The sequence below is a fragment of the Melanotaenia boesemani genome, chromosome 21, assembly GCF_017639745.1.
Source record: "Melanotaenia boesemani isolate fMelBoe1 chromosome 21, fMelBoe1.pri, whole genome shotgun sequence".
NCBI lineage: Eukaryota > Metazoa > Chordata > Actinopteri > Atheriniformes > Melanotaeniidae > Melanotaenia > Melanotaenia boesemani.
In genome coordinates, this window is record NC_055702.1 from 23193040 (window position 1) to 23205828 (window position 12789).

Consider the following 12789-nt stretch of genomic DNA (forward strand, 5'->3'; position numbering starts at 1 on the left):
ATGAAAATACCTATGAGCAATAGTAGATAACATGGAAAACTTGGGGAAGCCAGACTTACTAACAAAAAAAAAAACAAAACAATTACAATGATATAAAACTTAAATCCCAGAAATGTCTCATTGTGGTTCTCTGCTAAACATACGCATCAGGTCTGTTTTTGACAGAGCATGCTTCCAAATAGCGTAAAAAATAAAAGCCCCCATGCAGATTTGCAATAGTTAAATTATGTAAACATTACGTTAGTGGACATTACGTGGCACCAGGTCAGATGTCAAATGGTCAGGGGCTAGACAAGCAGAGTGACCATTTGTTTACATATGGCCCTTTTTATGTATGGTTATCGCGTGAATATCAGGCATGATCTTGCAATTCTCCTGTGATTTTGCGATCTCTTAGATCCAGCTATTTAGACTGCACCCATGGGTTCTCCACATCTAACACGGCCCCAGTGTGAGTTGACACACTGTAGAGGTCAGAACGAAACTGTGGTGCAGCCAGAAAGCGGCACACGCTGAGGAAACTGACCACAAAAAATTCCTAAATTAAAACATCCCAAAAACCCTAAAGCTCATCACACTATCATAGCACAAAGAGACAGAGCCCATATTCTAAGCGGGAATTGATATGAAAGGGCTAACTTGAAGCCAAAAGATTAATTTCTGCACATTTTAGATTTGGTGGGTGTAGTATGTCATTGCAAATTATAACAAATTCTATTATGTGAAACTAACTGTTTACATTTCAAGAATGGTGACTAAACAACTTGATGGTTAAAAAAGGATATACAAGATGGTTTAGATAATACAGATGGACAGTTACTTAAAATTGCTTCTCATCTAATAGCATTGTCAATATGCCATATATTTAATTTGAGTCTGAAGTTGGGCTTTTTCCTCGTGGTTTGGAAATCTGCCAAGGTTGTGTCCATTGTGAAAGACAAATGGGCGAGTTTATCAGATGCCAAATTCTGCTGCCAACAGCAGACCCATTAGTATTCTGCCAGTGCTTAGTAAGTTGATGGCAAAGGTAGTGTTTGAACAGATAGTACTAACTTATTTCTCATCTAATCAATTAAATTCTGATTTTCAGCATGCCTTTAAGGCAGACCATTGACCTTGCACAGCACTGACAGAAATAGTTGACAAATGGTTATCTTGTATAGATAAAAATGATGGTTGGAGTTGTATTTATTGATCTACACACTGCATTTGATGTTGTAGACCAGTTTATTACTTTCAAACTTAATTGCATATGGGTTTAGTTAATGGGTTAAATGATTAAACAGTTACTTATCCCATCAAATGTAGTTGTTTTCTAATGGTTGTTTTTCTGCCCTTAAAAACTTACAGTGTGGCATGCCCCAAGAAAGTTTCTTTGGACCTTTGATATTTTCAATATTTACAAATGACTTGTCTTGTGTTTTGGACAAGTGCAGTGCTACCTTTTTTGCAGATGATACAACTGTTTATTTTGCAGCGGGCAATATTACCGAGTTAAGCAACACACTTCAATCTGAACTTCATCTATTACTTGACTGGATGGATGGAAATAGAAAATATGCTACAAATGATTACCGGCAAATCTCTTTGGTCAGCAGTGTTGGGAAAGTCTATGAAGGGATCCTGAGGGATGCTTTATTACAGGACACTGCCTCTAAAATTGCTCCCACTCAGCATTGTTTTATGAGCAGCAGATCAACTGTTACAGCAGTAATCCACATCCTGCAACAGTGGCATGAAGTTCTCAACAACAGTCCCAAACTGGATGTGCATGCTGTCTTTGTAGATTTTTCCCATGCTTTTGACACAATAAACCATTGTCACCTACTCAAAGCACTAGCTGAGATGAAGTTAAGACGCTCCCTGTGGCTCAGTGTGAAAAGTTACCTGAGTGACAGAGAACAATCGGTGCAGTGGGGTTCCTGTATTTCATCTCCGTGTGTCATTCCAGCAGGTGTCCCCCAGGGGGGGCTAATATCACAGTTACTCTTTGTAATATGCATTAATAGTTTGGATTCGTGTCTTGCTCCTTCTGTTTTTAATGTCAAGTATGCAGATGACCTAACATTAACTGAACTGTTGATGGGGTCCTTGCCTGGTGTGATGCAGAAGGCCCTGGACTCGGTGGATGAGTGGGTACAGGTGTTCTCACTAGCAGTTAATAGTGCAAAAACCAAAGACATGGTCATCAGTGCTAAAAGAGAGCCCAACATTCCTTGCCCTCCCTTGCCAGCAGTAAATGGTGAAACGATCAGTAGAGTCTCCACATTCAAACTTCTGGGAGTTCAAAGATCCTCTGATCTCACCTGGGATGCACATGTAAGATACATGCTCTCCAACTACCTGAGTTTGGCCAGGCGAGCTGGACTCCCACCTGAAGTCCTTAAACAGATCTACCTGAGCTTCATCAGATCTGTTCTGGAGTATGCCAGCCCACTGTGGGGAGGACTGACCAAAGGTCTGTCTGATGAACTGGAACGTGTGCAAAAAAGATACTGTAAGATCATTGGCATTCCAGCCTCCTCCCTTCCAACACTAAGTGAAAGACGCAATGAGGCCACACTGCGCACTCTCATCAACATTCTGAAGGACAGTTCCTCTCCTCTACACACCTTCATCACTCAGGCTCCCTCCACTGGATATGAGTTGAGACACTAAAGACAAGTTTTAGCAAATAAGAGCAAAACTAGGAAACATGAACTGTCTTTTATTCCTCGTGCTCTTAGATTGTTTTATAGTTGACTTTTACAGTAATTTGTGATTTTAGTGTTTTATGTACAATGTTGGCAGTCTTGTTGTTTGTGTATATATATACATATATATATATATATATATATATATATATATATATATATATACCCTTTGATGTATGTGGACCCCAGGAAGAGTAACTACCACCTTAGTGGCAGCTAATGGGGATCCGAAAAACTGCTTAACGGATAAATAAAGGAATAAATTTTAACCTTCACAGGTCCATTGGGTTTTATGCCCTTGATAATTGTATTGGTATTTCCAACATTATTTATCACAGAACATCCTTACTGAAAATAAAAATGTCACCAGCCTGAAAATCAAGCTTGAAAACCAATGAGACTTCCAATTTTTCTCAGTCTAATCAATATCGTAATTAGTATAAAAATGCTTGGATAGAAACACAGCTAGAGATATAATAAAATAACATACACCGCTGAGGTTCCCTTTCTTGCTGTATTTTGTCTACCTACAGTCATCCATTCATCCTCCTTCATCTGTTAAAAAATGGTACCAGAGGCAACTTAACATTATCACAGTGGAGTAGCTGCTGGATGATAGATGGCTGCACCGACCGACATGGACAGAAGGCGGACAGACAGTTAGATACAGGCAAAGAGGCAGACAGATAAAGTTTAGGTGAGGACAGGCCTGGTTAAACATTCCACCTTGTCCTACATTCTCAAGCTGCCTTGCATGTTTTTCTATTTTAGGTCTTCAGTCTTTATATGTAGTTTCTGTGTGTGTGAATGTGCACACATACATGCAAGCTGTAACTGCCTTTGTTTTAAAGAGGTGTAGCTCCAAAGCTGTATGTATACCCCCCTTCAAGAGCGTGACTGTTGGTTCAATAACAGAGGACAGACTAATAAATTAGTTGTCTACAAGCGCAGTGGTGTGCGTCCTTATATACACACCCTTTCTCTAGCATGACTTTATTGCATGACTAACATGAATCTCATTACATTCTTCTATGAGTTTGTCCTTGCATGGATGTCTAAATCAAGATGTGAACAAATACCAATACCAGAGCGTGTGTTACCACATGCAAAACTGTTTTTCATCCTCAGATCCCTCCCCTAAGCATAGCTCAGCTTTAGTTTGGGAATTCTCCTCACGCAAGCTCCCTCCAAGGTTGGGCCTCCCCCGTCCTGTCCTGCTTCTCATTTCTGCATCCGTCCGCCTCTCACTGCCCTTCCCTGGATCAACATCATCAACACTGGCAGGGACTCTGACGAAAACAGTGCACGACTTCCTGCCATTTCCATCGTTTGTTTGATACACTCCATTTCTCCTCAGCTGTTTCTTCATTCCAGATGAGGGCAGATGGGTCAGTTTCCACAGAACGTCATCTGGCTCTCATCAAGTGTTTTTGCATAGACTATTTTTCAACAGACACCATTCATCACACGCTTTAAAGTTTGTTTACATAACTGTCTGACGAAGAATTACCCTAATATTTGTATTATATTTCTCTGGGGGATTGTAGCTTGTCTGTGGCACTCAACATGAGTTTTCCCATTAGTATCACAATACTGTTGCTATAAATTACTCAGGAACTATTGGATAAAACTCTAAACTGAAATCATGGAAACTTCATTGTTGATCTGCTATGCCATCCTGGTTAGATTCTTCTGTTATTTTACTATCTATTTATTATTCAGGCAGACCTTTTGTTCATAAAAGCCTTTTTCTATTTGGATGAGTTCAACTTAGCTACTCAAAGATACCAAAAGTGTTTTGGTAAAGCCTCTTTCCACCGGCAAACGCTTTCCTCTCCATTTAAGTGGCAAACTCCTCCTCTGCTCCTCATCATCACTTCTCCCCGTGTCATTTCCCGGCTGACAGTAAAGAAGCGGCTCCAGTAACGTCTGTCGCCGCTCTCTTCCTGTGGCGTAACTTTCGCTGTTATCCATTTCGTGCAATGTAAATTCAGAGAAAAAAAAAAGTGTTGAGACTTCTGTTGCAGCTTTTGTGGTGTGGTTAAATGTAGAGTGTTGTGGCTTTTGTATTTGTTTTGTGGTTTTTGTATTCATGTTGTGGCTTTTGTATTGCTGTGGCACTTCAGGGCCGTCATACGTTTGACCTAAATATCCACAGTGACCAGAACTTTACAGCTGCTGATATTTGTTTCCTGTTTCCAGGGTCTGTCTGATACTGCTAACCATGACATTCTTCTGTTGATGCTAGGAGAGCAACTTGTTAAATGTTTACCCATTTACCTTCTCAATGTGGCCTGCAAACCATCCGTAAGCACTGTCTGTGCAAGCACATACTCGTTTATGTGTGTGTGTGTGTGTGTGTGTGTGTGTGTGTGTAAGAGTTTGTCTTCTTGTTTTAGCAGTACGTTGATGTAACCAGGATAAACTGCTTGTACTGGGACAGCTTAATGGGAAAGGAACACACACATTCATAGGTTTATTGAGGGAGTTTCTTGCATTCAAGGTGACACAAACACACACATACTCACTCACACACACATATATTGTCCAACATGTGTTGCAAATTTGTCAGACAGACAGACTTGGAGTCAGTGTGAGGAGGGAATTCCTTCATCTGCACGCTCCTCGCTGCACATGTGCACAACAGCTGTTCTGCACACACAAAGAACAGAGAAACAAAATGAGAAAGAATGATGATAAACACTGATCAAGAAATAAGAAAAACGTTTTCTCAGGCATCCCACAGTCTCGCTCTCTCAGCGCTGTCCTTCTGACCTCCCATCACAGCCTGAAAGAGCTGCTGGAGAGGCTGCAGAGTGTAAGTGTGTGTGTATGTAAAATGTCTCAGGGTTATGAGACGGCCTGATCCCATCCTGCCATGGACGCCACGCATTCCACTAAGTGACGACTCATTCAGCCCACTCTCGACATCTCAAAGGGGAAGCACATATGTTCATAGTCCCTTTGAAGGTTGATTGTGCGAGGATGCATGCAAATACATGTGTGTTTGTCAGGCACACAAACATTGCATGTGTGCCGTGCTCCATGTGAAAGCATAAACAGAAGCAGCGCTGTATGTGTGCGTGAGAGAGTGGTGTTTTTTCAACTTTCTGGTCTTGTAGTTGTAAATCCAATGAGCGTTGGCATGGATGCAGATTATTTGCCTGAATTTATTGCAGCCTTCTCCAAAAGCACGAATGTAAATGTGGTGGAGAATATTAGAAGATTAATTACCAGTTGCCCATTGAGAGTGCAGGAGCGTGTAATACATGCAACGTATAATTGACTGTATAATATTGCCCTTCCATTTTCTGTGTTTTTATTCCCAGATGATCAAGCACAGTATATGAGCTGCAGATGAAGTGAAGGCATTTGGCCCTTTGTTGCTGTACTTACACACTTTTTCTGTTCTTTTTCTCTGTGTTTCAGGATGTTGGAGTACTCACTCAACCTGCAAAATGTCAGCTTTTCAGCAGTGAGAACGGTTCGCGTGCTGAGACCACTGAGAGCCATCAACCGAGTGCCAAGTGAGTGCAGACTTACCGTCTTCTCACTTTCCTCTGAGTCTGGGCCTTCAGAACACTCTGTCCTCTAATATTACAGCAACTTTGGCTTCGTCTTTAGACAAACACACTTCTTTTGTTGTCCTGGAACCAAAGCCAGGCTGCTACAGCTAACACACTGCATCATTTTCAAGCTGACATTGTCTTCAGTCTGTTACAAGTAATTTTTGAGATATAGTGCAGTTTTAGTCCTAATTTCATCTGAATAATCAAATCTACTGTACATTTAGTCCAAAAGGTTCTCCTGAAATTCTAAAATCATTATTTACACCTAGCTGAAATAATACATCTATTAACTTGTCACAGCCAACACATTTAGAAGCTCAGTGTTGTCATCTGATGTTTTCATTTTCTTGATTTGAGAGAGTGATGGGAAAAGTTTGACAATTTAGACTGCTAAAGATAAAAATAACCTGATTCTGTAAAAAAAAAAAATATTTAAATTTTATGTATTATGGCGTTCCCCAAGGCTCTATCCTGGGGCCACTGCTGTTCAACATCTACATGCTGCTACTCGCTCAAATTATGAAAAACAACTAAAAAAAAAAAAAAACAAAAAAAAAAAAGAAAAACAACTAAATATGTTACCACAGTTATGCTGATAACAGACAAATCTACATAACCATTTCACCAGGAGACTACAGTCCAATCCAAACTCTGATCAACTGCATCTATCAAATCGATCGGATGTGCCAGAACTTCCTTCAGTTAAATGAACATAAAACTGAAATAATAGTTTTTGGAGCCAAGGAAGAAAGAATAAAAGTCAGCACTCTTCTTTATACAGCTAAGTTCAAAACTAACAACCAAGCCAGAAATCTGGGGGGTTGTCATGGACTCAAACCTGAATTTTAGCAGTTATATTAAGATAATTGTGAAGTCAACCTGTTATCACCTAAAGAACACAACGAGGATTAAAGGACTGATGACTCAGCAGTATTTAGAAAAACGTGTTCATGCATTTATCTTCAGTAGACCTGGACTACTGTAATGCTGTCCCCACAGGTCTCCCTAAAAAGTCCATCAGACAGCTGCAGTTGGTCCAGAGTGCTGCTGCTCCAGTCCTCACTAAGACCAAGAAAGTAGATCCTAGAATTCCTCAGATCTTTACACTGGCTTCCTGCCTGTCAAAGAACTGACTTCAAAATCCTGCTGTGAGTTTGCAAAGACCTGAATGGTTTAGGACCAAAATACATTCAGGATCTTCTGGTTTGTTAGGAATCAACCAGATCCCTCAGGTCATCAGGGTCAGGTTTACTTTCTGTTCCCAGAGTCAGAACTAAACGTGGAGAGGCAGCGTTCAGCTTTTATGCTCCTCACATGTGGAACAAATTCCCAGAAAACTGCAGATCTGCTGACTCAGCAGTTTTAAATCGGGGTTAAAAACTTTTCTATTTGCTGCCATTTATCAAAATAACTGTTAATTCCTCACAGTGGAACTTTTTCTTGCATTTTATCTATTTTAATTGAGCTTTTTCTGTTTTTATTTAGTTTAGTTTAGTTTATTTAGTTTAGTTTAGCACTTATTATTGCTTTCTGCACCCCGCTCTAATGCTTTTAATGTTTTATGTAAATTTTTTTTGTTTTTTTTTTTGTTTTTTTTAATAGTCCTGTACATAGCATGTGCTATACAAATAAACTTGCCTTGCCTTACTAGTGGCATCAAATGGGGCTAATATTTGACTATGGGTCTTGCTCATAGTTGGGTTTTGAATGAAGTCCAAATGAGTCTGAAGAATGTGAGTCTTAAACAAATGAAGCTGTATGCAAAAGTTTGGCTAAAATTTCTGTTATGCTGACCAGCTATACAAGTAGAAAACCTAATTTCCTCAAAACATGTTCTTTCTCAGTATATGAAGTTACTTTTTGAAATTTAAATCCCTACACTTTTAAAAGGTTTTACATCCTGAATTGCAGGTCTTCATTAATACAGACAAACCCCACAGACTGCTTTGATTGTGCTTTTGAAGCTGCACATTTTTTACTGCTGTGTTTTAGTCATTTAGAAATATGGTCTGAAAAAGCCCCACCATGCTCCAATTAACAGGACATGTTTTCTTTGACAAAACAATGTGCCCTGAGCGACTACAGCTATTTTCTATAAAGCTTTACTTTCCACATCTACCAAAATGGCTTTTTATATGTAGAAACAAAGGAAATCTTCTTCAGCTCCAGTGGTATAAAGTAAGTGTTTATAACTAAAGAGAGGGTAAGTACATCAAACACAAGTCAGCTAACAAATTTCAGTCAAGTAAAGCCACCCGATCCTTGATAGGGGAACAATCATCACATCAATGAGCTTTTATTCCTGGAATACTGTCTACTATATAGTAAATTAAATGTGAAAATTAAGCAGAGGATAAAAAGAGTATATCCCTGATCTGTAAAACAATGGTACCTTAATCTTTAAAAATAGAAGGCAGAAAAATTACATTTCAGCATTTTTAAGTTATCAGTTCAAGTGTGAGTGGCCCATGGACTGAAACTAAAACTAATTAAAGCAGCGCTTATCTTTTATTTAAAAACTGCAGTAGTGAAACCAGCGAGTTGCTTTGCTGACAATATTCTTTAAATGTTATGTGTGCAGTTTTTTATATTGAGCCAACATGTGCTCTGCTTTGAAATGGAAGAAGAAATAAGATTCTGCATATCCCAAGAGCTATCTCATTGGTAATCTAAATAAATTTCTATTCTTTAATTTTTTGGCTCTTCTTGTATTAAGCCATGCTATATGCAGGGTGTCCTGAAAATGATTATGTCTCTCCACAGAGGAGGATTGTCACTTTCACCCAGAAAAAAACATTATGTATGCTTGGCAGCTGCTCCCTTTGAATGTGCAGACCCACATGTAGGCATGTCACAAGTTGTCATGTCGGATTTGATGTGTCCAGTGGCGGTCCTGATACGAGGTCCCTGCAGGCCCGTGCTGGATGTGAGAGTAATGGCCAATCTGGTGGCAGGCTGTGTGTGGTGATGTCATGGTGACACAGTGTGGGATTTGTGTTTTTTTGTTGGCAGCTGGTGGACAAATCCTGCGTCCTGTATCAGTCACGTTCAGTGGCAGGACTGTCATGTTAGCACATCAATCATCGCCACAGTCTAGGACGTGGACACCGGCCTGGGAACAATGTGTGTGTTTTAGGATGAGCTCCAGCCTTTTGCCCCAACATAGACTTAGAGAGTTAGAACAGAGTTATGTGTGGCAGTTGATAGCAGGCGTGAGGAATGTAAGTTCCAAGAGTTTACATATGTAATGATCAAGCTTGATACAGCTTATATTACTGATGGTAAATGTCCTGCATTAAACCTTAGCTGGTTAAATCAAAGCCCTTTCTGGCGTGCCTCTCACTCACCCACACATCTGCCTTACAAGACATTTACAAGCCACTGGGAGTGACTAAAGGCTCAGAGTACCAGTGCCTAAGCAGTTCCAAGGGTTGTGGATTGAACCACCAAGCTTGTGATTGATGACCCTTATGTTTTTACAACTGAGCCACAGACGCCTCATTAGAATTAGTCAAATATTGACAAGAAATTAAAAAAAAAGAGATTAGAGAAACTAGGGTTGGGCGATATGACCAAAATCTCATATCCCAATATAGCTCATTTTATATCCTGATAACAATATACATATAATTATATATATATAATTTCAATTAATGAATAGTTTATATAAAACTGCAATGTGGAAATGCAGTTTGAAATTAAATACTAAACAAATAAAAGGTAGAATATACTAAATATTTATTTTATTTACAACCCTTATCTGCAAGGAAGATGTGATGGTCATGGTAACATCTGCCATTAAAATTCAACATGTAGCAGTAGCTTACTAATAGCCTATTATTCTTTGTTCTCTAGAGCAGGCAATAGAAAGCAGCACATTAGCACACATATTGGTAAAGGCCTGCCTATTTCTACTGGGTATAAAAAATAACAAACTCAACACTTCTGAGGTTATAAGAGCACAGTGCAGGACAAAATACCAAATGCAACAGAATCAGGCTCACAATAGAATTATACAAAATCTGCCATTTGAAAAATTAAATCATTCCTTCAAGTTCAATCAGCAAACAAAAATAATACAGGCCTACAGGCTACAAAATACCAAATGTAAAGATGGAGCCTCTCAAGTTTAAAGTTTAGCTGCAAAAGGATTACAATATATTATACATAAATATAATGTGACGTATAAGAGGTAAACAGTATGTCAAGTAGCCTGAATATAAATTAAAACATAAAAAAATAAGATTATTTGCCAAATCTCAGGCTTCTACACGCAAATTTACTAATATGTTTTCGGCTGGGCATTTTGTATCTCGGATCGAGTGTTTGCACCATCGCACAAACTCACGTTTTTCGATTTCGATATAGATTGTAACCATATCTTTGCAGATGTGCTTGGCAACGGCAGTAGTGATCTCTTTCCATCTGTGGGAGTGTTGCCCCTCTTTTAGGTACAAGCTCCTCAGTTTGGGTTGGGTGGTCATCTTGTAGTGCATTGCCCTGCTCTGAAACGTGTCCAGAACCGTCTTCCTCCATGTTTGTTAATGTATTGCAGTGTGCATGGGCATGCCGTAAGGAGCATCTTGACGTAAAATACTGCAGTAAAGCACCTAACCGCTGCCTAAACAATAGAGCCTCATATGAAACGATAGACATTTTCTATCGTCCTGATGATATATATCATCATATTGCAGAGCCCTAAGAGAAACCGTTTTGCACCTACAAAGTTAAAATTGTGACATCTATTATTATGAAGGTACACATCCTGATTAATTATATCTACAGTAGATAACAGTTACATACACTTAGGCCTGTCGCGATAAGCAATAAGTCAATTAATTGCGCAATAAGAACAAATGAGCGTGTTAAGTTTGCTGGCTGTGATCTTTTTTTTTTTTTCTATCTTACTTTACGATAGACTGTGTATGACTGTAGGTTTCACTATGGATCTCTCGTCTCATACTTCACAGCAGCATGTTGCAGCATTGGAACGTGGTGAACCACTTCACCTGTGCGAGCCGGTACATCGCATTTGTTTACAGGGCTGCCAACTCTCGCGCATCGACCGCATTTGAGTAGCTTTTTACGCTCTCGCGCTAAACCTCCGATTTCTCACACTGAAAATACAAATCAGTTCGCCAATCGAGAGGTTCGAAAGGATTCCGAATGGGCCGCATTACTTTTGGGCCGGTGTCCCGGCGTATGTGACAAAGCGCAGCAGCAGCGCGTCGCCGCAGCAGCGCGTCGCAGCAGCGCGTCGCCGCAGCAGCGCGTCGCAGCAGCAGCGTGGTTCATTTACTGCTGATAGATCAGTCTGACACGCAGTGATGAGGGGAGATATTTCAGCTTCTTAAACAGCAACGATGTGCAGTTTTTTTTTTTTGTTTGTTTTTTTTCTAGTTTTTCTTTTAAATACAGTGGTACTAACTGACAGTTTTACTGGTTTTCCCTGTCTGAGCCCCTTGTTTAATTTTTTTTTATATGTATTTTTTTAAGGAGCAATTTTATTTACAGAACAGAGACTTTATTTTCAATCATACTTATTGTGTTTGGTTGTGTTTGGTTTTCCTTCATTGTTAATGAGACTGAGAGTCCATTCTAATTATTGTTTTTGTTTTGTTATTTAAAATTTCAGTTCCAGTTTAAAATGTTCTTTAGAAATGAAAGTTTAATGATCTTTGAAAGGGTGTACTTGCATTATTATGGCATTGTCATTATATTAGTTGAAAAAGGTCTCAAAATGACAACATTACCGCTTTGCACAATATTATCGCTTATAGCGATAATTTCTGAGAAAATTTATCGAACAGCAAAATTGGTTATCGCAACAGGCCTACATCTGTTCAACCGCTTCTTAACACATGGCAGCAGCTCAACACAGACATGTCCACATGGTCAAAATGACTTGATGAAGTTCAAGGTGAGCATTAGAATAAGAAAGAAAAGGGATTTACTCTGTGCCCCTTGGATTAATTTGACCATCATTTAACCACCACAGCCTACCTGAGTGTTGTTGCTGACCATGTCCATCCCTTTATGACCACAGTGGAGCATCTTCTGATGCTACTTCCAGCAGGATATTGCACCATGTCAGAAAGCTCAGATCATCTCCACCTGCTTTCTTGAACATGACAAGCTCTCTGTACTGCAACGGCCTCCACAGTCCCCAGATTCCAGTCCAGTAGAGCAGCTTTGGGATGTGGTGGAACGGATGAGATTCTCATCATGGATGCAGCCGACAAACCTGCAGCAACTGTGTGATGCTGTCCTGTCAATATGGAGCAAAACCTCTGAGGAATGATTCCATCAACTCGTTGAATCTATGACACCAAATTTTAAGGCATTTCTGTATGTTACATACATGTATATCATGTAATAGACTTTTGTAATGATTAGAGACTAATCACCCAAAATGTTGTTATAAATCCACTTCAGTTTAGTTTGTATAAGGCAAATACAAAGTAATCTTAAGGCACTTTACAGACACAAGCAATTCAATCCAATTTATTGTGATCCAGTTTAAACAA

At 39.5% G+C, this 12789-nt stretch overlaps 1 protein-coding gene across 14 annotated transcripts in view; it reads left to right on the top strand.

The window, feature by feature from the left end:
* The window catches only part of cacna1g (calcium channel, voltage-dependent, T type, alpha 1G subunit), a 318055-nt gene that overhangs the window by 147090 nt on the left and 158176 nt on the right, over window positions 1-12789 (top strand). For all 14 annotated transcript variants that reach the window (XM_041973670.1, XM_041973675.1, XM_041973678.1 and 11 more), the window contains exon 3: window positions 6123-6220. In XM_041973670.1, the coding sequence (XP_041829604.1) occupies window positions 6123-6220 (98 nt within the window). The remainder of the gene's footprint in view (window positions 1-6122; window positions 6221-12789) is intronic.